Raw genomic sequence first — 26,355 nt, 5'->3', positions numbered from 1 at the left:
TTTTTTAAGACAGCAAATTATGGTTGAATTGTTAATAAATATTGCAGATGAAGTAGAAATGACTGGCTTTGTGTAATGTGGTCTTCAATGTGCAAATAAATATGTCCTTCTGTACAAAACCAGTTGGGTCTAAATATACTGTAGATGGTCGCTTTGCCGCAAAGTTGTTAGTTCCTTCCTGTCGCACAGGAGGGGAGAGGATTGGTGAACACCATATTAAGATCAGGTGAGAGAGCCCTCTAGCGGGAGACCATCAGGGCGCTCATTAGAGCCAACACTGAGCAGAAGACAGCTGAGAAGTCACAGAGGGATTGTTAAATTTAGCCCACAGAGTTGAACTGCACTGTGTAAATAAACACACTGTGACTTGCCATGTCCTCCTGCTGACTTGGAAGATGTTTACTAACAAATCTGCCCTGTAGAATTGTCAAGAACTTACTGAGGCATGTCCAAAATTAAAATCATCGTTTTAAGGACATGCTGCATTCTTCATAGCCCTCACCTGAAATGCCTGAGCTGGGCAAGGTCGAGGAGCGGGGGATACATTTTGGTAATAAACAGTCTAAATTGGATGAGATGACCCGCCCCTCAATCCCCAAGGGCAAATGAGGGATGGGGTTTTCTCATCATTCCAGTTGCTTTTTTAAAGAAAAGAACGCACCATTCTAACCCTTGCCTTCCCCAGGGCTCCTCTGGGTTGGGCTGTGAGTACTATTGTAATTCAGTGGGTTATCTTCTTATACCTAGAAGGAAAATTACAAAGCACGTTTGTTTCCCAAATCCCTGACCATAATTCATACCTGAGGTTGTAATGCCAAATTCATACAAAAATTTTCTTACCCTCTTAGCTATAGCCGTGATGTTTCTTTGGTCCCTTATTTCTGTCATTCACTATTTATAAATAAATGATAGGAGACTTTAAAAATCTCAAAGCTTTGCAGCTTAAAATGCACTCATAATATTAATGGTTTATATGGGATTTTTTTTAAAAGCATATTGTATGGGAAATGGCCTGCCTTTCTAAAATAAAAAAATATCTAATATCTCCAATGAATCATGATTGAGGCTCTTTGCTCACTCTTTCTTGTTGACCATCATTCATGAGTCCCTCTTAAGGGTTCAAAGTGTGTTTCCGGGCAACAAGAATCAGACTTTGAAGTCTGTGCCCTTCAAAGCCTGCATAAGGTTCCTAACCCATGCAGTAGAGGCCGCCAGTGAAGAAGTGGACTCAGCACATTTTAGCCAAAACCACAACTGCCTCTTCTAGTGTGTGACACTAGAGAGCCCATGAGCTTCTAGTCAGCCAACCTGGTTTGTCCTTTTTTAAACAGAAAATGGCAATAGCAAGGATTTATAAATCCTGCTGATACTCCAGGGACCCTCTGAGGTCTCAAGTCTTCCTTAAAAAGCTGCTCAACCTGATAAACATGTCCATTTCTGGACTCTTGGTGGCCTTCCTGTCTAGGGAACTAGCATGGCTGCCCAGTCCTGTGCTGTGCATTGCACAGTTTGGCTTAACTCACTGGCGTATATGCCTCTCTGCCTGGTGCATGTGTACGCCCTTGAGAGCAAAGACAGCTCTGAATATATCTGAGTCTACTTCATTCATTCACTTACTCAAGTCATTTATTCATTCGTTCAACAGTAGTTATCAAGCCAGACAGATCCTATTCTACTCTTTGGGGATATTTTTGTGAACAAAACAGACAGAATCTTTTTTTTCCTGATGTGGAGTCCTTGGGGTTAATGAATATTAAACTCATAATCACAAATGGAAATTTTCCACAATGGAAATATAAACTTACACCCTGTGATAAATGTGACAGAGGAAAAAGGAGTGGCCTTTTTCAGAAAAAGCAGTGAATGGCCTTATTTAGATTTTGGATCAGAAAGGGCTTCCAAAATGGTGATACTTAAGCTGAAACCCAAGGACACATGGTATTCCTGTATCGTAGGGCTAACAAGTATTTCTTGCTTTGAGAAACAATCTGCCATCTCTAAGGTCACGTGGTTGGTATGAACCTTCTCACTGTGAATAATCCTGGCTGTGGCTTACAGAACAACCCCTTCCCTCCTTTATTTGCCACCAACCTCCCAATGTTCTTTCTGGTGTTCCCTGGCTCTAATGACCCATGGAAACCTCCACCATGTCAGCTGAAGCTACAGCAGAAGTGAAGCAATTATATCTCAAGGCTACTTGTGGAATTAGGATGAAAGTTTTTCTTGCAAATATATTTATGAAGCATTTAGCAGTCCATCAGACACTTACCCTAATAAAAGAGCATACGTCCTTGGTAGCCACAGTGTTGCAAAGTGAAAAGCACATGGCCTTCGGGATTCAGCTGATCCGGGTTTGAACCCAAGCCCTGCGGCCTCAAACAGACGATTTCTTAGTCTCAGTTTCCTCATCTGTAAGATAAGGGCAAACTCAATTTAAACTCACGAGGTTTTGTGAGGACTAATGTAACACACCCAGGCACAGAGTAGACAGTCACCATTCACTGTAATCTCCTACATTCCCTTTCTCCACAACTTTCTGACCTCTATGTGTCCCCCGTTTCCCCTGAGCCCTCCAGTTCTCCCCTCTGCTCCATGATCACATGAAAGCCACCATCCCTCCTTCAAAGCCAGCTCCTACAGCATGAATCTGCTTCCATTAAGAAACACAATGCACTACACACTGGGGTCTGTTGGGGGGAAATAGGAGAGGGACAGCGAGGGGTGGGGAGTTGGGGAGAGATAGCATGGGGAGAAATGCCAGATATAGGTGAAGGGGAGGAAGGCAGCAAATCACACTGCCACGTGTGTACCTATGCAATAATCTTGCATGTTCTTCACATGTACCCCAAAACCTAAAATGCAATTAAAAAAAAAAAGAAACACAATGGGCCCAGCATGAGCCACCCAGGACCCAATTGCAAGGAGGATGTGAGAACCTAGGGACTGAGCGAGACTTCATTCCTGCTCAGAACAGTCCAGGGGATGACAGGGCACAGGAACAACTCCCATCATCAAGCGGGAAATCAGCCAGGGATCTGGTCCAGAAGGCGCCCTGGGGCACCAGGCAGGATGATCATTCAAAACTGAGAGCAGGGGCCAGGTACTCACAGACAGAAGCCCTGCAGTGAGAGGTATAAGAGAGAGGAAAGAGGGGCTATTATTTAGGGCTCCCTAAGACCTCCAGGAGCTCACAGGATAGGCAGTTGGGACTGGGTGATCTGAAGTAAAGAGTCCATTCTGGGTCACCAGGGAAAAAGGTGTGAGCAAGGCCCAAAAGTGTCTCTCCCACATGTAACCTGAGATCAGCCTTGGGAATGGGACAAGGAAGGCAGAGAACTGCAAGAGGAGAAACTGACAGCAGACAGGACATTTTGCTTATCTGAAAATGCTATATGCAATTATAATCAAATCCCTCTTACTCCCCTACAGGTAAACACAGACACCTCCAGCTTGAGAAAGGCAGATCCAAAAGGCCGGAGTGCACTGTTGGCTGACATCCAGCAAGGAACTCGCCTGCGAAAAGTCACACAGATCAACGACCGCAGTGCCCCGCAGATCGAGAGTAAGTGAGCAGCCCGGCCAGGCCTCCTGTGAGCCAAGGACAGGGCAGGCATGTGAGGCACAGCCAGACACCCCTGGCTGGGGCCACAGCTTCTTCCCAGGACACACATGGGGCCGTCTCAGACCTGCTCATTGGACAGGCCAAGTGGGCAAGAGAACCAGAGCTTTCCTTCCAAATCTGCAAATGGTTTAGAGCATCTCTTCTATCCTTGTCAAATGCTAAAAAGAAGAACTCCACAGTGGGACAACTTTTTAAAAATTATAAAATACACATAACATAAAATTCATCATTTTAACCTTTTTAAAGTGTTCAGTCAGTACCAATTATTATGTTCACAATGTTGCAACAATCACCTCTATCTAGTTCCAGAACATTTACATCACCCCCAAAGGAAATTCCATATCCATTACCAAGTCATTCCCCATTAGTCCCTGGCCCTAGGCAACCTAACCTACTTTCTATCTCTCTGAATTTGCCTATTCTGAAGTTTCAAAGAAATTGAATCATGCACTATATGGCCTTTTGTGGCTGGCTTCCCTCACTTAGCTTAATGTTTTCAAGCTTCATAGATGTTGGAACATGTATCAGTACTTCACTCCTTTTTATCATTTAATATTTAATTGTATTGGACACACCACGTTTTGTGTATTCTTTGTAGGGTAACATTTAAAGATCACTTACCCTGTGTCAACATAGTCCTCAAACTCAATGTCAGAAACTAAAGGGCTTGCTCTGGCACAGTGGCTCATACCTGTAATCCCAGCACTTTGGGAGGCCTAGGCAGGCAGATCACCTGAGGTCAGGAGTTGAGACCAGCCTGACCAACATGGAGAAACCCCGTCTCTATTAAAAATACAAAATTAGCTGGGCGTGGAGGTGCATGCCTGTAATCCCAGCTACTTGGGAGGCTAAGACAGGAGACTCACTTGAACCCAGGAGGTGGAGGTTGCAGTGAGCCGAGATCACGCCATTGCACTCCAGCCTGGGCAACAAGAGCAAGACTCCATCTCAAAAAAAAAAAGTGAAGGGCTCAACATTTTTTTTTTTATGCAAAATTTTTGTTTTACTTTTCACAAGGAGAAAGATGTATTAAGAATTCTGTTTCAGAGGATGATATGACTGAAGCTTGTTGTCTTCTAGAATGTGACAGAGTAAACTGAGTCCTGTGCTCAGGTCAGACGACCTACATTGAATTCTAGTTCTGCAACCAGATAAATCGGGGAGCCTCTTTGAGGCTGTCTGGCCATCTGTGAAATGGGGAGACAATACCCGCTCCTTTTTTTTTTCTTGGTCAAGATTGTTGAAAGATGAAATAATACATGCAGAGAACTCCTTAGTACATGTCGAGCCCTAATCCAAAAATCCCAAATCTGAAAGTTTTTGAATGTCAACATGATACCTCATGTGGATGATGAAGATGTCATTGTTAACACAGAAGAAAATGTGCCTCCAGATGACATGGTGGAAATGTGTGATAGGCTTTTTGAAGGACAAGAGCAGCATACATTCATCACAGAACAAGAAATCATATCAGTTTACAAAATTAGAGAGGCTTCTGAGACAAAAACCATTGTTAATGAGGCCGATGACGCTGGAGGAAACATTTTTAAAAGCCATCTAGCAGAATGCTTCCTCAGCTCAACTCTAGAGCACCTACTTCCTGGTTTCTCCGTAGTTTCTAATGTTTCTTCTCACCTAAAACAATAAGATCCTGTGTACAGTAACCTTTTATCAAAACACAGCATTGCAGGAGACTGAAGGCCTGCCTTTATGTGTTGCTGCTGTGGCCTAACAGCCGATCCGAGTATTCTGGTAGTGCTACTGTGTTGCTTAGTTACTTGCCGTGTTAATAGTGTGCCATTTTTTTAACTGTTAAGTACTTATGTGTGAAGAAGTGTAAGAAACTGATTGCTTATTGGTAGCATGGAAATTCAGTGTCAGGAATGCTGGTGATAGATAAACCACAGATTGTACACATGGGAGGCAGAGATGGTGACACCTTTGCTTTCTGATGGCTCCATGAGTACCAGCTTTGTTTTATGCACAAAATTACTTTAAAATATTGCTAGAAATTACCTTCAGGCTATGTGTAAGGGTATATATGAAACAAATAAATTTCATGTTTAGACTTGGGTCCCATTCCCCAAGATATCTCATTAAGTACACGTAAATATTTCAAAATAAAAAAAAATCTGAAATACTTGATCCCAAGCATTTTGGAGAAAGGATACTAACCCTGTAATGTAAGGTATTATTATTATTATGTCTTCCTATGTTTGTCTATGATGTGCATGATGGTCATTCTTAAAGATAGTCCTAAAAATGTAATATCTCCTATCTGTAATTATAAATGTCAACATACAAGGATAGACAGATTTTTAAAGAAATATTTTCAACATTGAGTACATTAAAAATTTGTTTCTGGTTACACCCATGATCAAATTGGTTAAGCCTAATTAATAGGTAAATCAATTTCATTGAAACACCCACTGCCTAATCATTCTAATGAGTAAGTAATGTACAATATGAATACTCGGAATAATCTGGCCACTTTCATCCACCAGTGGGCACTGTGCCCTAATTTCTCTGTGCATATTAGCTTCCGGTTGTAAATATTTTCTGCCGGGAACTCTTTTCTAAGCTGAATATCTTCCCATTTTCTGCAGTTGGTAATCACACATGTCTGGAAGACTGGAGTTAGTGACACCTTTTTTCAGGGGCTCATGATCTTTCTGTTCCATAGATGAAAAGGTGCAGGGAGGTGTAAGGGGCTGAGAGCCCGAGGGCTGGAGAGTCAGGAAGGAAAATGCCAAAGCACAAATCGTTGCAGGCTTGACCTCCTGCTTGCTATTCTGATCAGTGCTCTGTGGACAAGAAGTTAAAATGACCAACTCCATTAAATCTGTGGGTTTTCTTTGTCTCGTTCTCCATAGCCAAGGTGAAAATAAGGGCAGCTCTACACCTACCACGTTTGGGCTTTCTAATTCAAGGTGCTGCCAGTTGCTGTGTTAGCATCTACAAAATGGTAGTGTTTAGGTCTCTTTGTTTTGGTCACTTTTCAGGGGAGTTGGGCACTAATGGTTCTTTGGTAGGACTGGAGAGGGTGCGGCACGTGAGTCTACAGGGTGTCAAAGCAGAGGGTGCCTGAAGAAGACGCTGCGTGAAAGGGTGGCATTAGAGGTGGGAGAATGGGAAGGCTAACAAGGACAGTGTTAGACCAGCGTTAGACCATGGTCTGAAATGAGACCTGGCTGCTCAGCTCTGCTCTCAAGTCCTTGCCTACTTGCTTCTTCTCTCTAAAGGTTCTAAAGGAACCAACAAAGAAGGAGGAGGTTCTACAAACACACGAAGCGCAAGCACACCCCCGGCCCTGGGAGATCTGTTTGCTGGTGGCTTTCCTGTGTTGCGACCAGCAGGCCAGCGGGATGTGGCAGGTAAGGAAGAATTCATTCTGCCTCCCTTGTGGTCTTTATCTCTTTAGCTTGTGGCACCACCTGGGCGATCCACACATGCCGGTAAGCAACATGCTTTTACTGAACAGTCTTGATAGAGTAGAAGACTATGTTCTTGGGACCGTAAGCACTGGAAACTTCCAAAGTACAAAATGGTTCTTGAGAAAGCTTTTAAATCATCATCTTGTTTAAACTATTTCCATTTTAATAGTTGTAAAGTGACCTGCAATGGTGTGTAATGCTTAGCGATGGCGTGATGGTAGCCCAGAATGCAAAGTGTATACAGACAGAAGGTTCAAATTCTAGTAGAAATTCATAATGACATCACTGTCAATGCACTAGCAATGTATGAGTTGAAATGATTCAGTCATTGCATCAGTTAGGTACTGCTGTGTAACAAAATACCCTAAAACTTAAAAGCTTTAAACAGTCGTTTTTTTAGCCTACAATTTTGTGGGTTAGAAGCTTAGAGTAGTCTTGGCTGGGTTCCCTCTTGCAGCTATAAAGAACTGCAGGTTGTGTAGGTGACTTTGCTAATCTTATATTTCTCATATTTTTCCAACCTCTGGGGCATCAGCTATAACCACTGACTTGACTCACCTCTATCCACATGGTCTCTTAGTATCCAGCAGGGCGTCCAGGCCTTGTTTCCATGCCAGCATCAGAGTTCCAAAAGAGAAGACAGAAATATAAATAAAGTCTCTTGAGGCTTAGTCTTGGAAGTATTACTAGGAAGTAACTTGGAAGCCTAAGAAGTATCACTTCCTACCACATCCTCTTAGCCAAAGCAAGTCACAAGGATGGGGAAATAGACTTTGCCTCTTGATGAGAGCAACTGTAAAATCATATTTCAAAGATTACAGAATCAGGCATGAGTGGGATCAGTCTACCTCAGTCATTTTTTATTTAGTGGGCATCAAATGTTTTGAAAGTATTGCATTAAAATTGAACAAATATACATTTACTATGAGAAAAAAAGACTATTTTTTCTATTGTTGTTCTTTAACCAGCAAGCTCCAGGAATACCATTAATACAGGAATATCAAGACTCAAACATTCCTGGTGCCGGATCTTCCATCATGTGACTTTTCTAACTTTTTCAGTGGCCTCTGTGACTGTTTAATGTTATGGGATGCATATGCCTCACTCACCAATAAAAGTCCAGCAAAGACAAAGACTCTAGGATACTTTGAGATCCAACTTGAACCTTCTCAGGGGCCATGTTCATTTCCTCATTTTTGCCGAGGGGTTAGCAGGAAAGGCAGAGCACAAGGTCTTCCTCAATAGAGACAGCGGATATTCTTCAGTGCCCTCTTCTTTTTCAAAATTCCTGAGTGCTATCAAACAAATATCCTTTGGAATAGAAGGCTTCCATGAATTTCTTTTCATAGAAGTAGAGATGGGAAAAATGGGCCCCAGTCAGGTTTTCATGGGAAGCAGCCAAAAAAAGCCAGCAGGAGTCCTACTGATCTGCTTGTCTCCAATGGGAGATAAGTGTCAGATGTTTGAGCCACTGTAATGGGGAAGACAAGAACTTACCTCTTTAGAAATGGAGGTCCATAAGGAAGTGACGAATTATGCCTATTACAGGATGGAAACTCAAGGAGAAAGCCACCAGATAAATGCATGGACTGGGTACCATGTCAGGGCAAGGAAAGCTGTGGCTCTCTCTGCCCAGAACTTTCCCGGCAGCCCCTTTCTCATCAGAGGAAGGGACTGGGGCCTTTGCTCTCTCTCTGATCTTCTGGCCTACCTTTCTGGGTGGCTCATGCCCTCCCCTTCACCCACACCGCCCTCCTTGCGGCTCTTCACACACCTGCATGTTGCTGCCACTGGGCACCTGCACTGACTGCTCCCTTGGCCCAAAAGGCTCATCCCCAGGTGTCCACGTGGCTCCGTCTCTCCCTTCCTGCAGGTCTCTGCTCAGGTGGCAGCTGATCGACATGTCCGCGAGGTCTTTACTTATCAAATCCCATATAAAGTTTCAGTCCCATCCTTTCATTTCATATCTCCTTTTCCTTGATTTACTTTTCTTGTATTCCTTAGCACCATCTGACGTATTATGTATTCACTGGTTTATTTGTTTATTGTCTATCTTTTGCTTCTAAAGCTGAGCTCCATGAAGGCGGGGACTATGTTTTGTTCATTGCCTTAGAAATGCCTGACTCATGGCAGGTGCTCCGGAAATACTTGCTGAATTGCGTGTGTGAATGGGTAGTATGGTGGCTGATATCCATTAGGCACCATAGCACAGTGTCATGGTACTTTTAGGGACCCAGGAAAGTATTTAAATTTCTTTTAAAATCTGAAGAAAGCATGACCTTTTAGGGTCAAAGAATATATCTGTCTTTGTACTAATGCAGTCATGAATATAATTTTTTTTTAATGGAGAAGAGGCCTACAAAGGCAAAAGTGCCTAGGTCCCTGGAGTCATAATGTAGCCCGGGCTTGGAGCTCCAAGGGAGTGAGAATTAAAGCAAGATACAATGAGTAAACATTATTTCTGGGTTGAATAGAATGTGTAATGAGGCTTCCAAGGTCTTCTGGAAAACATTCAATTTGAGGAAGAAGAAGTACTTCATATTTTGATAAACCTCCAGGTTCTAAAAGCTGAATCCTTTCCTGTGGGCACAGCCCTCAAGCTGGTCTTCCCCGCCTCCTGGTCTCCTTTGTGCTTCCTTTGCATATCTAGCGCTGGGGTTTCCATTGTGAAGGATGGCCTCCTCCCTTACTTCCCTGAGCTCCCTCGGAGCTCTCTGCCTGCTGAGGCCCACCTCCTCCCGTTGCCTGAACTTCACCATCAGCCCCTGTCTCCCCTGCGGTCTCACCTTCCTCCTTGAGGGGCCTGAATAGAAGCCAGGCAGGGACTTGGCCGCCCTTCTGCTGCACATGTTAGGATAAAAATGAGTTTGCCTACATTTCTCATTTGGTTGGGGCTTCATCAGCACAGGATCTCCTACTTTTAACTGACTCAGTTTAAGGGTTTTTGAATCTTTGAGACATGGTGTCCTCAGTTACTTAAAAGGTTTGGATAGACTATTCAAGGGTATGCTTTGTTCTGTTTTGCAAGAACTTTTATTATCCCTTTAAATATCATTCAGCCACTGGGCATGTAGGTAGGCTCTGCCTTGTTTAAGGAGCTGCCTAGGTTCTCCTCGTCATCTTTTTGTATTGCATGGAAACAGGTTTGAGAACTTCTAGGCAGGAATCCCTGAGCTGACACGTGCTAATACCATCCTCACCCTACCTTAAGAACAGCCATTCCATAATATGTTTGGAATATTACGGACTAGGTGTCTGTCACATTATAGCCAGAGGGGATCATATTTGGAAAGCCAGATACCAAGGTCTTGCCTACTTAGCTTCATCTGAGTCACCTCTGCTACGCCGTGCTTTGATTGGCCTGGCTTTTGACATCCAGTACTTTAAGTGTATACTTAGTTACTGATTGGGGTAAACATACAGGAGACGCCAAGTACTGCAAAGCTCAGAACCCCCAAGAGATGCTGGGGTTTCTGATCCAAAATGAAAGCTGCAGGTCCTGGGCTGCCGCACCCAGGAAGTAGTGGGTGGGAGAAAACGTCATTTTTCAAGTGTTGTCCATATGTTGTCATGGGGATTATAAAATATAGGGGAAAGCATACTCCCCAGAAATCCTTGTAAAAAGAGCACTAAATCTGGAAGAAATATTTTAATCTGCCTCCTGAGTAGACAGTGATACTCCAAAGACATCTCTAAGCAGTAATTGCAGAACTTCAAGGCAGTAAACAGCGAGAGGAACTTTTTCTCATTGGAGAGAGGCAGAGGAAAAAAAGGGTGAGAACTAGCAAACTGGTGCAAGGTTGTGCCGGGTATAGAGGCCCCTCCTGGGACATGCTCCACCCCAGTCTTCCTTGAAGACCAAACACAAATGCTTACCAAGAGCAAATCGTTGCTGTTGAATTTAAAAGAGGAATTGAATTTTAAGTTGGGATAGATGCAAGGAAGGATCTAAAGGGTGAGAAAGCTGAGACTCTTGAGGATCAGGGTTAAGTCTTTGGGAAAGGTGGTTTTGAACTTCCAGAGGTCATAGAACTGTGAAGTTCAAGGTCATTGGAACTGGATTGTCAAGGGCAAGCATCTCTCTCCTGTCTTAACTTATATATTCAGGGAATCATGAATTTTCTGCTCTCAACACAGAAACAAAGAAAGCCCTGTTCACAAAATGCTGGGAGTGAAGAAAACCTCCCTAGCCAGGAGTGCTGGTTGGTACACCCGAGGGTCCAAATTAGAGCATAAGTGCTGAAGGACCTAGCAGGTGTCCATGAATGAGTGTGAGTGTGGCCTTGCTTAGGAAGGGTAAAAGGCGTCCAGGCAGTCCTGGCCCTCGGTTGGGATGCTAGAGGCCCAAGGCAGAGGAGAGCAGAGGTAGCATGGATAGGAGGGCTGGAGGCCTGACCTAGGCTTGTCATTAATCCTGGAAAGGACCTTGGGGCTGGTCCCGTTGGTCCTTCAGTGTGACAGCTGCAGCACCTGAGGCTACACGATGGACACGGTGCAGAAAAAGTGCAGCTCACTGCGGACAGGCTTGAGTGTCCCGAGTGCCGCCTACCCGCGGGGGCTTTTTCTTTATTGCCGAGCTAACCCAGAATCTGTTTCACTTCCAGGTGGCAAAACAGGGCAGGGCCCTGGCTCCCGCGCGCCGTCTCCCAGGCTTCCCAATAAAACCATCAGCGGCCCACTTATCCCACCTGCGTCTCCCAGGCTAGGCAATACCTCCGAGGCGCACGGCACTGCCAGGACAGCCCCGCCTCGCCCCAACGTGCCCGCCCCGCCCCCTCCCACTCCACCACCTCCGCCCCCTCCCTTACCGCCACCCCTTCCCTCTTCTTCCCCCAACAAAACTCCGCTGGTGTCCCCATCTTGCCCACTGACCAAAGGGAACCCCCCGGTGGTTGCACCCCCTGCTCCCTGTGCGCCACCACCTCCACCTCCGCCACCTCCCCCAACGCCACCCCCGCTGCCCCCTTGTCTCGGTGACAAGGCAGTGAAGCCTCAGCTAGCCCCCTTGCACCTCCCGCCCATCCCGCCCCCGCTCCCTCTCCTCCCACCTTGTGGGTATCCCGGGCTCAATGCGGAGCCCGCCAGCCCTGCGCAAGATGTGCAGGAGCCTCCAGCCCCACCGCCCCCACCGCCCCCGCTTCCTCCTTATGCCTCGTGCTCCCCAAGGGCTTCTTTGCCCGCACTCCCTTTACCAGGAGCTAATAACAGCAGTGAAACCCCACCCCCACTACCCCACAAGTCCCCCAACTTCCAGGCCCCACCCACGCAGAAGGCGGGCGCACAAGCCTTGCCCGTGCCGCCTGCCCCTCCGGGCTCCCAGCAGTTCCTGCAGAAGAAGAGGCACGGCCGACCAGGTAAGCACCACTGCTTGGCCCAGTGCCTCTAGTGTAGCACGGTAAAATCTTGTTGCTGCCGGGTGCGGCGGCTCTCGACTGTAATCCCAGCACTTTGAGAGGCCGAGGCAGGTGGATCATGAAGTCAGAAGTTCAAGACCAGCCCGGCCAAGATGGTGAAACCCTGTCTCTACTAAAAATACAAAAAAATTCCCCGGGCGTGGTGACAGAACGCCTGTAATCCCAACTACTTGGGAGGCTGAGGCAGGAGAATCGCTTGAATCCGGGGGGTGGTGGTCGCAGTGTGCCCAGATTGCGCCATTGCACTCCAGCCTGGGCAACAGAGTGAGACACCATCTCAAAATATGTATACATACACACACACACACACACACACACACACACAGTCGTTGCACAGGACTTTATTTTTGGAGCTATTTCAGAGAGGGACACCAGGGGTGAGGGAGGCTAGGAGACTTGCCCAGAATCATCATGCTGCCTGTAAGCAATGGATCCTGGCTTTGATCCCCAGCCCTTACTAGCTCCGTGGCCCTGGGCAACCACTTGGCCTCTCTGGTCTCCCTTCTCTTCATCTGTAACATGGGGCTAGATAGCAGTAGTTGCTACCTCCTGCGCTTGTTGTTAAGGATTAAGGGAGTTCTTAGGTGAGCGGTGCTTGGAACAGGGGCTGGCAGCAGTGAGCTTGAGAGAGATTATTTATTCTTACTATCATCCTTCCAACTCCAGATCTCCTCCCTGAGATGGATGGGGTGTGAGTTTGGCTTATTTCTAGAACCAGGCCTCCTTTTATATTTGCGGGCATTTTCGTGTCTGGCTCCCAGCCAGAATCTTCACCAGCCCTCAGTAAACTGGATTCCCACTCTGCCTTAGTTTTCACAGGTTCTCCAGCTACCAGAAGAAAACTGAGAGCCTGTATTTTGAGCCAAATATTAAAAATAATTCCTTCACATATACAGCACAGATGATTTGAATTGAGTGTGCATGCCCCATGGCTGATTCCCTTGGTCCCTGTAGTAGGAGGCTTTTATTCAGTTTTAGTGCCCTTGTGAATGGGAAGTACATCCACACATCAACATACACACCCACATACACAGAGACACACTCAAACATATGCACACTCGTAACATCCACATGCACACTCCAACATGCATATTCCTTTGTCTTTAGAAAATCTTTTGATGCAGAAAGCTTCTTAAAAGTATTTTCTTGAATTAAAAATAAGGCCAGCTTGTTGCAGAGCAAATAGAAGGAAATTGAAATTGACGTGGTACAGATGGCTCACACCAGTAATCCCACTGCTTTGGGAGGCCCATGCCTGAAGATGGCTTGAAGTCAGGAGTTCTAGGCCAGCCTGGGTAACATAGCAAAACCCTATCTCTACAAAAAAATAAAAATAAAAAATTGACTGGGCATGGTGGCAGACACCTATAGTCCTAGCTACTGGGAGGCTGAAGCAGGAGGACCACTTGAGCCTAGGTGTTCAAGGCTGTGGTGAGCTATGATTATGCCATTGCACTCCAGCTTGGATGACAGAGCCAGATGCTGTCTCTAAGTAAATTAAGTAATTAAATCACCCATAATAACATCACCCAGAGATGAAAACTGTCATTTGGGTATGTTTCTTTAATTCTTTTTTCTGAATATATGTTCATGTTTACATGGTTAATACCATTTTTCACATACGGTTTTGTGTTGTTTTTAAATATTATATTAAAAACAATTTTGTCAAATTGTTAAAATGTCTTTATAAGTAAAATAATATGATAATCAGTATATTCTATATTCCTCATGTTAGATATCTAAGTTGATTCCATTTTTTTATGCATAATACTGCAAGAAATACTTTTGTGGAAATTTTAGTCTACATTTCTGATATTTTTCTAAAAGTATTGGTTTCTTTTTTTTTTCTTTGAGACGGAGTTTCACTCTTGTTACCCAAGCTGGAGTGCAATGGCGCGATCTCGGCTCACCGCAACCTCCGCCTCCTGGGTTCAGGCAATTCTCGTGCCTCAACCTCCTGAGTAGCTGGGATTACAGGCACGCGCCACCATGCCCAGCTAATGTTTTGTATTTTTAGTAGAGACGGGTTTCACCATGTTGGCCAGGATGGTCTCGATCTCTTGACCTTGTGATCCACCCGCCTCAGCCTCCCAAAGTGCTGGGATTATAGGCTTGAGCCACTGCGCCCGGCAATACATTGGTTTCTTAAAGGAAATTCCTGGTGCAAAGAGCAAGGATATTTTTAAGCCTTTTGATTACAAGAGGTAAGGTTTTAATCACTCTTTTCAATTGACTGGTCATGATAAGGGCCAGCATTTATACTGGTAAGCCCCTTCTGATATGTGTTATTTTCAAATATTTATGATGGGATGGAAAAAAAACAAACCTCTCTTTTTTTTTTTTTTTTTTTTGAGACACAGTTTCACTTGGCCACCCAGGCTGGAGTGCAGTGGCGGGATCTCAGCTCACTCCAGCCTCCACTTTCCAGGTTCAAGTGATTCTCGTGCCTCAGCCTCCCGATTATCTGGGATTACAGGCATGCACCACCACGCCTGGCTAATTTTTGTGGTTTCAGTAGAGACAGCGTTTCACCATGTTGGCCAGGCTGGTCTCGAACTCCTAACTTCAAGTGATCTGCCCGCCTCGGCTTCTCAAAGTACTGAGATTACAGGTGTAAGCCACTGTGTCCGGACAAGAAGAACAAGGCTTTTGATTCAGATGGCTGTGAGTTCAAATCCTGGGTTCCTCACCCACTCCTGTGGAAACTCACACCAAGTTGGGTTTGGTTTTTTTTTTTTTAATATTGAATTTTTTTATTTGACAAATGGGAATACTAATAACACCTTTCACATAGGATTATTAGGAATAGGAAATGAAAATGTGCCTAAAGGGCTTGAACGTAACCTCAGCTCCAGCAGCATTATTTCCTTACCACACAGTGGGGCAGCTGTTCACCCAGAAGAGGGGCTGCAGTCCCTTTATCCTGTGCGTGAGAGCAAGTAAATTCCTCATAGATTTTTAAGCCCAGGAAGGGAAGACCAGCAAGGGAGAGGAAGGCAGCTGGGAGGGAGAAGGGAAGACGGGCAGATGCTGAAGGAACATGAGACATGAGGATGGCGGCTAGTGACTGAGAACGCCTGCCGCAGCCGGGGCGCCTACATCTGCTCCAGGGTAGTGAGCTCTGTGCCAGGATGGGGATTCGTATCTGGCCACCTTCTTTGCGTCTTTGGATGTGAAACTTGGTTTGTCCACGTTCAAAATAAAGGACAATTTCTACTTCAGCCTAACTTGGGGGGAAAAGAGAGAGGTAGTAATTGTGAACATCTTAGCTCAGACAGTAATGATGTAACTGTCATCATTTCAAGAAGCAAAGTGATGTTTGCAGTGCCACTGAAGAAATAAGCAGCAGCGAAACCCCTGCGTTGATGTGCCAAGACAGTGGGTTTTTAGTTGCCGGATGAACCATATAGGAAAGTATTGGCAAAGGAGAGAGTGAGCCTCTCTCAGGCATGATCAGAGAAAGCTGGAGGAAGTAGGTTGGATTGCAGTTAGGCCCTGGTGCACAAGTAGGATTAGATGGCCTGAAAGGAGAAACGAGCATTTGCAGTGCTGGAGAACCAGTGTGAGCAGGGACACAGGGGCAGAACCAGCCCCTGACCCTCTTCAAGCCTTCCTCCGGCCTGTCCTACAGACAGCCCTTCCTGTTCTTACCACTCTTTAATGATTGCCCTGCTTTGGGCTGTACCCGATGATGAAGGTTATCACCATCATTAATATTATTGCAGCAGCTAACATTTATTGAGCACTTACTACATGCCACTCAACTTAAATTCAACTCATTGAATCTTCTCAATACCCCTTGGAAGTGGGTGTACTATTACGACTCCTATCTTACAGATGAGGAAACTAAAGCACAAAGAGGCTATGTTACTTATCCCAATGCAAGAACCACAATTCAGTGCCAAACAGGTTGACTCCAGAGGTTGCCTTTTTACTATGTCATATTTCATCTGAAGATCGAAATGCCTAACATCTCACATAAGGTTATAGCATCCACCATTCCCCATCCGTGTGTCTGAATACGCCATCATGTTCTCCGTAAGGGGCCGGTGGGGGAAAGCTAAATCCGCCTCCAGCACCCCCTGCGAGATCACCCACCACAGAGCTTTCAAGCAAGAGCCAACAGGCCACAGCCTGGACCCCGATGCAGCAGCCTGGGGGTCAGCTGCGAAATGGAAGCCTGCACATCATCGGTAAGTGGGGTTCACCCTGTGCTGGGGTGGCTGCCGGTGGGAAAGTGACTCTCCCAACCTCTGGAGAAAGAGTTTGCCAGCCATAGTGCTGTCATCTCAGGGTGCATGCTTCTCCATGAACAGGCTCACTCCGGCACCAACCAGCCCACAGGTCCTGTGGAGTAGGGTTTCTTTCTAGGCTTTCTGCATAGTTTCAAGGCCCACTCCCTAGCCTTCTGATTCAGATTAGAGAAAGGGAAGAACACCAACATGTAAATTGTGTGTGTGTGTGTGTGTGTGTGTGTGTGTGTGTGTGTGTGTGTGTGTGTGTGTGTGTGTCTATGGAGAAATCAGTGCATAAGCCTGAAAGAGTAGAGTGATCTGGATAAGGAGAAAGAATAAATAGAAGGTCCACCAGGCAGAGGGATAGTTCGAGTGTTAAGTATGAAGGTAGGAAGGAAAGTCACCTGGGGTCAGATGTGAGGCTTCAGAATCTTTGGATCCCTTCTGCATGCTGGGCTAGTGTCCAACAGAGGCCCAGGTCACAAAGTAGGGGCTCAGCCCATGAAAGGCCCACAGGAGGCCTCCCCTCCTGCCGACAGAGCTCAGAGCAGAAGCGGTTTGCTTTGTGGAGCTTGGGTCCCACCCTAGACACAGGCCATGCTCCTCCACTCCCCAGCCATTCTGCCCATCTCTTCCTCCCCTCCAAACCCTCTCAGGAGCTTGTCAGGTGCTGCCGACTGCTGGGGCTTTGCCAATCCCTTGTTGGCACCAGGGTCCCTGCCTCTGATTCTGGACCCTGGAGAGCCCTGTGCCACTTCCACCCCTTTAGCAACTTCCTTAAGGTGTTCTTGGTTCGGGTGGGTGACAGGGAGTGACTGGATTTCCCTCTTCCTGCTTCCCTGAATCCCAACCAATCAGTAAAACTAAGAGGTTAGTGGATGTCTTAGGGAGAATGGTCATTAAAATTCTTGCACCGAGCAGGCAAACAGAAAATAGTGGATGCAGTCAGAGTAATCTCTGTGCTCCTGGAAATGATCAAAACTTGGATCATGACAGTCACCTGAGTAACTCTTTCCATTTCCCACGTGTCCAGATGACTTTGAGTCCAAATTCACGTTCCATTCTGTGGAAGACTTCCCCCCTCCGGATGAATATAAACCATGCCAGAAGATTTACCCCAGCAAGATCCCCAGAAGTAAGTACCGCCTGGATAAGTCTCCTGGCATTTCCCAACCCTCCAAAATTAGGCGCCTGGTGTGCACTGATTGGTCACAGACTGTCTCAAGGATGACATCGTGATTTCACTGTACTGCTGCAAGGATGTAGCGCTGTGCATAGTTCTGGAACTTCCAGGACATTGATTTCTCCTGATACCTAAGTGTTCATTTAGAGATTTTTACAGAACACCGAGGGTAACTGGCATCATATTTGGAGGCCTAAACTTAGCACTCATCCCTCTCCTCCCTGGGGCTTTTGATAAGGGAACTACACACCCTAGACAACAGTGAAATAGGATATAGGAGGTGTGCATCAGTCGCTGAGGAAGCGCCTGAAAACTGCTAATTCAGAACTCTGGCAAACCATTAAATGGAGAATGTCCTTAGGTCAATGGTTCTCAACCCTGGCTGCATATTAGAATGACCTAAGGAGCTTTTATAAATCCTGAAGGCCAGGCTACATCTAAACCACATAATCAGAATACCAATACCTAGGTGTCAGGATTTTTTAAAAGCTGCCAGGTGATTCCAATGTACCGCCAAGGTTGAGAATCACAGCTCAGTAAGGGCCTGCCTCCTCCTGACTTCATTGTGTGGTCAGACTTTAAAAGGGGACATTTAACCCAGCTTACCTGTTCAGCCTTAAGAGTAGAGAGATAAGCCAGGCATACATTGCTCACACCTGAAACCCCAGCACTTTGGGAGGCTGAGACAGGAGGATCAAGAGTTCAAGACCAGCCTTGTCAACATAGCAAGATTTCATTTCTACAAAATATTACCCAGGTGTGGTAGTGCACACCTGTAGTCCAAAGGTGAAAGGCTGAGGTGGAAGGATTGCTTGAGCCCAGGAGTTGGCAGTTACAGTGAGCTATGATCATGCCACTACCTTCCAGCACTGGTGACACAGCGAGACTCTGTATCCCCCCAAAAAAAGAGAAAGAATGAGGTGGAGGAGCCAATTCTTGTCTGGTACTGGGCCACTCAGATTGGGCAGGAGCCTAAGTCAACACTATGGAGTAAGGGTCAAATGCGTTCCCATCCCACAGTCCAGACATCTGTTGGCCCAAATGGAGAATCACTGCCCAGGGTTAGCCTAAGACCAGGAATAGTGAGCCAGGCTCTTTGCCCTTCTCCTTTCAGAGGAATCTTAGTGAAGTCCCTTCTGCAGAACTCAAGCTTCCTGCAGTGCAGAGGGAACACAAGCCTACCCTGTGCTTAGGTGGAGGGGGTACAGGCCTGCCCGTGCTCAGGTGGAGGGGATGTAGGGCCCTGGGCTCAGGTGGAGGGGGGCGGGCCTGCCCTGTGTTCAGGTCAGGGGAATGCGGGCCTTCCTTGTGCTCAGGTAGATGTCCATCTCAGGCTCCGCTGGGCACATCTCTCTCTGATGGCCTATGTGACTGTACACCTACTATTTGAAGGTGTACATGAAGGCCCAGCAAAAGACAGGTGCTATGTCCATCTCCCATCCCTGCTCAGTTCAGCAAACTTAGATGAACCGCCTGTCATACAGCAGGCACCCTACAGGCACCAGAGGCTGCAAAGTGTAAGAAACAAGGTCTCCTCCATCATCCGCCCACTACACACACTCCTTAGATGAGAATTAGACCCCATAAGAGCGTCATTTTTTTTTTTTTGAGATGGAGTTTCGCTCTTGTTGCCCAGGCTGGAGTGCAGTGGTGCAATCTCGGCTCACCATAATCTCCATCTCCAGGGTTCAAGTGACTCGTGATTCTCCTGTGTCAGCCTCCCAAGTAGCTGGGATTAATCAGTGATTGTTTAGAGTGCGAAGGGCAATTCAGTGGGCACAGGGGTGCAGGTGGATGCTGGGGGCCTGAAGGCCAGAGAGAGAGGGTCATAGTTCTACATGGGTGAGAAGGCATCCAGGCTGAGGACAGGACAGACCCAGGAGAGAACATGATAGTGCTTGGTGCATATAGGAACCATATGTCCCATGTGGTATGTCAGGGCCCAAGGTGCCTGGCTGGAGTAAGACCACACAGGCTGCAGCAGGTGCAAGGTTGGGAGTGTGTGTCCACATACAATACCCCTCTTCCCATCTTGTGAAATATGCACAGGAATCAGCTCATGAAAGACCTAAGTGTTCATGTTCTAATTGGAGGACACAGCTTAGGTTCCCCAGCAGCAGACCTCCTAATACTGCACCCAGAATTAGGCTCTGTTACTCCCCCAGGCAGCGTGACTCACACATGAGGAAACTGAGGCTGGCCCCTCCAGTCACAGAGTCTGCTTCGTGGGACTTTCCACGTGGCAGGGAGAGCACAACCAAGGGACCCCCTTCATCAACAGGCAGCCAGATCTCAGAGCGTGCCGGAAGGAGCCAGGCTGCAGGTGGCTGCCTGCACACGAACCCACAGGGACAAGGAAATAGGTGTGCCTCCTAACAGGCTGTGTCCCACCTAAGGCATTGGAGTAGGAATCTGTAAGCAGGGAAGAACTGTCAGCGAAAATGCTAAACGACAATTACAGGGCCATCATGGACCCTGCGGTGGATGTTGTGGATGTTCATGCCTGGCACTGTTCTAGGTGCTTTGTATACTTTATCGTTCGTCCTTAATGGAGTTTCCAGACAGGGAAAAGGCCAACTGACTTATCTAAAGCCTCAGAGCAGATTAAAGCCAGCACCAGGAATTTTGAACCCACATCTCTCTGAACCAGGGCCAGTTCCATTTGGCCATGGTGAACTCTGAGAAGGGACATGATGAGATGCAGGTTGAGACAGATAACCGGTGGCTGGTTCAGAGGAGGCAGAGACCAGGGTCAGGGAACCTGTTAGGCAGCTATTATAACAGTCTATGCTAGGAGGCCAAGGTGGGCAAATCACCTGAGGTCAGGAGTTTGAGACCAGCCTGGCCAATGTGGTAAAACCCTGTCTCTACTAAAAATACAAAATTAGCCGGGCGTGGTGGGACACACCTGTAATCCTAGGTACTTGGGAGGCTGAGGCAGGAGAATTACTTGAACTTGGGAGGCAGAGGTTGCAGTGAGCTGAGATCATTCCATTGCACTCCAGCCTGGACAACAAGAGCAAAATTCAATTAAAAAACAAAAAAAAAAAGAGTCTGTGTGAGGGAGGATGGATGGAGGAGGTCCTCAGAGTGATCAGGGTTTGGGAACCAGGCCCAGATGGGACCAAGGAAAATGGAGGAGCCAGAGTCCCAGGAGTGCCTGCCTTGGGCTGGATGGAGGATGTGACACCAAGAGGGAACTGGAGGTTTCAGGGGGAGGCAATGGGATTCCTGTCATTTATGGTGAGGGCAGGTGGCTGGAGGGGTACAAGGGGGAGATGCCGTGTGGAAGGTGGAGTGCAGCGTACACAGGTCTGGGACTGATGAGGTGGGGCAAGGGTGAGGACTTGATTTGCTGGCCATTAGTTTAGAGATGGAAATATAGAACAATGAAGGACATGGCCATGATGTCAACCAGGTGCATGAAGTAGTTCCGTCTGTGTGACAGGAGGCTATAAACTGTGAATGAGCTGGGTCAACTCAGTCCCTCCCCGACATCCAGTGAAAAGCATTTAATAAACGGGATTTGACCTTGGTGACCTAGACCGACAGCTGAGGGAGAAAGTAAGGAATTTCTTTTATTATACTGTCTCCAAGTTGTAAATCAAGAATGTATACTGTTTTTCTTAATTTAATACAGTATATTTATTGGCAGTATTGAAATAACTGTGCCCTTGGAACGTGTACAAGTACAGAATCCCAGCTACTGGCTCATTTAGGCACCTTTCCTTCCCCTGAGCCAGAGTTTGCTGACTGGCCACGTTCATGCCACAAGCCCCACAGCTTTCCCTTACACCCACCTGGCCCCTGAAGGCTTTTTAGTTGTGATCTATACTCTAAACGAGAGGTCAGCAAACATTTTCTGTAAAGGACCAGAGAATACATATTTGAAGCAATGTAGGTCTCGATTGTTACTACTCAATTGTGCTGATTATTATATCAGTCAGCCGCCATAAACAATACAGAAATGAATGGGCATGGCTGTGTTCCAATAAAACTTTATTTACAAAAACGGGTGTGGGCTGGATTTGGTCCACTGGTCATGTTTGCTGATCTGCCCTAAACCATTCCAGAAAACAGATTCCTAAAAACCTCTTTTGGCTCTTCAGACCTTCTCAGTAATGTGCTGTGGGGTCCTTCAATCTTCAGATTCAGTCAGTTCTAATCTACAGCTAGCTGCATTTTATGCCCCTGGTGCTCACTCACACCCCCAAGAAGAGAAGAAAAGCTACACCCCCTCACCACACACAGCTTGCCAGGAGGGTGCAGTTGGCAGTCTATGCACCAAAAATAATCTCCTGATGTTTACAAAGGAGCAGGTTTTTTAAAAAGCCTATTAAATGAACTGACACTGTATAGACTAGAAAGGGCAATTTCAAAATTCAGATACTGTTTTAGATTGATGTGGCATCGGTGGACATGAAGTACTCCATCAGCCTCCCAGCGAAATTAAATATGCATGTGTTTGTCATCCCCATGAGCCCTAGTGCAGAACCTTGTTAGTTACATTAGTGTCAGTCAGATGTGGGGTATGCCTGTCTGACTACATTTCTCCTTACCAGTTTTCTTCTTGCCTACTATTGACCTGGCTCCCCAAGATTAGATTTTTTCGTGGTCTGGGAGACAGTATTGGTTCCATCAGATGAGTATGTTCTTGTGCGCCGTGGTAGCCTGTCTCTGTCCCTGCCTGTTCGTTTGCTGTCTCTCCTGACCCCCTGCACCCCCCACCCCCACACACAGACACATAGGCATGCACACACACTTACTTCCACTAGCCATCACCATTGTCTCCACTCTGCAGGTGTTCGCTATTTTCTTCCATTGATTGAATGGCTTCGCTTAGTTTTGTGTGTGGGTTTTTTGTTTGTTTTTGTTTTGTTTTGTTTTGTTTTGTTTTGTTTTGTTTTGTTTTGTTTTGTTTGAGACAAAGTCTCACTCTGTCACCAGACTGGAGTGCAGTGGCATGATCTTGGCTCACTGCAACTATTATAACTGAGCGAGTTGTATGGGAAGCACCACACTCTAAAATCTGATTGTGAGTCCTTTATTGCCAGCGATGGAGAACTCATGCTCAAAATCTCTCGGCCTGAGGAAGGGGTGTGATTTCCTTTTATATGTAGATCAGGGTAAGGGGGCGCAAAGCGCAATTTTACAGCAGAATGAGCAAGTTAGGGGAGGAGGCTGGTAACTAGGGGGTAGGAGTCTCCCATGATTGTTAACTAAGGAGGGTATACAAGCAGTTTCCATGATTGCTGGTTACCAAGGGGGGCATTTTGGTACTTTCCATATGATCAATTAAGGGGATATTCACAATAGCAACTGGGCTTGTCAAGCAGGGTATGGTTACAATGGTTATATGTTTCTATGGTTCTAAGCACAACATGACCCAGCACTGTGTGACCCAGGTATGCACTCAAGGGAGGAATGGTGGGGGGGGATGCAGGGGGAGAAGCCAATATGTAGTCAGTCAGGCTCACTTCTAAGATGGAGGTAGTTTGGTTCACTTCACAACCTCCGCCTCCCAGGTTCAAGCCATTTCCCTGCCTCAGCCTCCTGAGTAGCTGGGCCTACAGGCATGCGACACCATACCCGGCTAATTTTGTATTTTTAGTAGAGATGGGGTTTCACCATGTTGGCCAGGCTGGTCTCAAACTCCTGACCTCAAGTGATCTGCCCGCCTCGGCCTCCTAAAATTTTTGGGATTACAGGAGTGAGCCACTACACCAAGTCTAGTTTTTTTTTTTCCTAATATTTTAAAAATGAATTAGGTTCCTCAATAAGTGAAATATATAATTACCATTATGACCCATCAATTCCACTCCTGGATATAGGCTCCAAAGAACTTAAAACTAGTGTTCAAACAATAGCTTGTACACAAATGTTCATAGCAGCACTATTCACAACAGCCAAAAGGTGAAAATAACTGAAGCAAAATGTGGTGTAGTCACACAATGGAATATGATTTCACAAGAAATAGGATGGAAGCACTGATACATTGCTACAACATGGATGAACTTTGTGTTCATCTGTTCTCACATTGTTATAAAGAAATACCTGAAACTGGGTATATATAAGAAAGAAGTTTAATTGGCTCACAGTTCTGCAGGCTGTACAGGAAGCATAATGCAGGCATTTGCTTCTTGGCTTCAAAGCTTCCAGTCATGGTGGAAGGCGAATGAGGAGCTCGTGTGACATGACAAAGCGGAGCAAGAGGGAGAGTGTTTGGGGGAGTGCCACACACTTAACCAGATCATGCAAGAATTCACTATCTCGAGGACAGCATCAAGCCATAAGGGATCTGCCCACATGACCCAGGCACCTCCCACCAGGCCCCACCTCTACATTGGGGATCACAGTTCAACATGAAATCTGAGGCACATATTCAAACTATAAAAAACCTTGAAAATATTTTATATATATATATATATATATATATATATATATATATATAAAAGCAGGCACATATTCAAACTATATCAAACCTTGAAAATATTATGTAAGCAAAATAATCCAGAAACAAAAGGCTACATGTTGTATAATTTCATTTAGATGGAATGACCAGAAGAGGCAAATCCACAGAGACAGAAAATAGATGAGTGGTTTCCAGAGACAAGGAGACTAAGGGAATGGTGAGTGAGTACTGATGAATGTAAGGCTTCCTTTTGGCACCCAGGGCAACATAGCAAGACCCTGTCTTTACAAGAAGTTTTTAAAAATTAGCCAGGTGTGGTGGTGTGCTCCTATAGTCTTAGCTGCTGGGGAGGCTGAGGCAGGAGAATCATGTGAGCCCAGGAGTTTGAGGCTACGGTGAGCTACGATTGTGTCACTGCACTCTAGCCTGCACAACAGTGAGATCCTGTCTCTGAAAAAGTTTTAGGCTGGGCACAGTGGCTCATGCTTGTAATCCCAGCACTTTGGGAGGCCAAAGCAGGTGGATGGCTTGAGCTCAAGAGCTCCAGACCAGCCTGGGCAGCATGGTGAAACCCCATCACTATAAAAAAATACAAAAATTAGCCAAGTATGGTGGTGCATGCCTGAAGTCCCAGCTACCTGGGAGGCTGACCTGGGAGGATTGCTTGAGCCCAGGAGGTGGAGGTGGCAGTGAGCCGAAATGGTGCCACTGCACTCCAGCCTGGGTGCGAGAGCAAGACCCTGTCTCAAAAAAAAAATTTTTTTTTAAGTTTTCCTTTTGGGGTGAAACATTTTGAAACTATATAAAAGTGATGGTTACACAACACTGTGAATGTAATAAATGTCACTAATGGTGAATTTTATGTTATGTGTATTTTACAACAATAAAAGGAAAGTGAACAAAAACCGTCAGTAGGAATTTTGGGAAAAATGCAAAGATTACAAATAGTTGTTAACATAATGATGGTAGATAGAATGACATCATCTTCATATCAATAGATACTCACTGAGGCCCATACCCTCTGCAGAGATTTAGATAAACAAGTACAGGCCAGGCGTGACGGCTTATGCCTGTAATCCCAGCACTTTGGGAAGCCGAGGCGGGCAGATCACAAGGTCAGGAGTTTGAGACCAGCCTGACCAACATGGTGTAACCCCATCTCTACTAAAAATACAAAAATTGGCTGGATGTAGTGGCACACGCCTGTAATCACAGCTACGCAGGAGCCTGGGGCAGGAGAATCACTTGAACCTGGGAGGTAGAGGTCGCAGTGAGCTGAGATTGCCCACTCCAGCCTGGGCAACAGAGAGTGACTCCATCTCAAAAATAAAAATAAATTAAAAAAAAAAGAAGTACGTCATATATGCTTGAAAAATTCACATTGCAAACCTAATTGTGTTTATATCCCAAGTCCTGAACAACTCCCCATCCTCCTCTTCCCTGAGCCCCTGGCAGTACCCTTCTGCTCTCTGTCTCTATTAATTTGACTGCTCTAGGTACTTCATATAAGTGTAATTATATAGTATTAGTCTTTTTAAGCCTAGTTTATTTTACTTATGTCCTCCAAATTCATCTATATTGTAGCACATTCAATTTTTTTTTCTTTTTCAGGCTTGAATAGTATTCCATTGTATGGATGTACCACATTCTGTTATCCATTAATCCATTGATGGACACTTGGGCTGCTTCCACCTCTTAACTTTTGTGAATAATACTGAGCTAAGACAGGTACCATTTGATCAAAGATCCACAAGAAGTAGGGAGACAGTCATGTGGATATTTGGAGAAAATATACAAAAAAGTACATAAAATAAAATCTGAATTTTGTAAAAATAGTTTGTGTATTTAGATAGAAAATAAGTTGATCAAATAAAGAGAGAAAAGGCCAGAAATATGTACACCAAAGTATTAAAAGTGGTTATCACTCAGAACTAGATATCAAAGGAACAGCAAATGCTGAGCCCAGAAGCAAAAGTGTGCTTGGAATGTTCTGGACATTGCAGGTGTTGTCAGAGCATAATGAAGTAGAAGGAAAGTGGCGAAAGCAGAGGGAGG

General features: G+C 45.8%; 1 protein-coding gene across 1 annotated transcript in view; it reads left to right on the top strand.

Moving 5' to 3' along the window:
* Positions 1-2,895: 2,895 nt before the first annotated feature.
* Positions 2,896-26,355, top strand: part of WIPF3 (WAS/WASL interacting protein family member 3) — a 34,697-nt gene continuing 11,237 nt past the window's right edge. Inside the window, exons 1-6 of the mRNA XM_032286755.1 lie at positions 2,896-2,928; positions 3,307-3,562; positions 6,865-6,996; positions 11,661-12,410; positions 16,514-16,663; positions 17,739-17,840. Of these exons, the coding sequence (XP_032142646.1) occupies positions 2,896-2,928; positions 3,307-3,562; positions 6,865-6,996; positions 11,661-12,410; positions 16,514-16,663; positions 17,739-17,840 (1,423 nt within the window). The remainder of the gene's footprint in view (positions 2,929-3,306; positions 3,563-6,864; positions 6,997-11,660; positions 12,411-16,513; positions 16,664-17,738; positions 17,841-26,355) is intronic.

The sequence above is a fragment of the Sapajus apella genome, unplaced genomic scaffold (genome assembly GCF_009761245.1).
Source record: "Sapajus apella isolate SASKATOON/1434 unplaced genomic scaffold, GSC_monkey_1.0 scaffold19, whole genome shotgun sequence".
Classification (NCBI taxonomy): Eukaryota; Metazoa; Chordata; class Mammalia; order Primates; family Cebidae; genus Sapajus; species Sapajus apella.
Note: the sequence above shows the minus strand (reverse complement) of the source record. Positions and strands in the feature narration are given on the sequence as shown.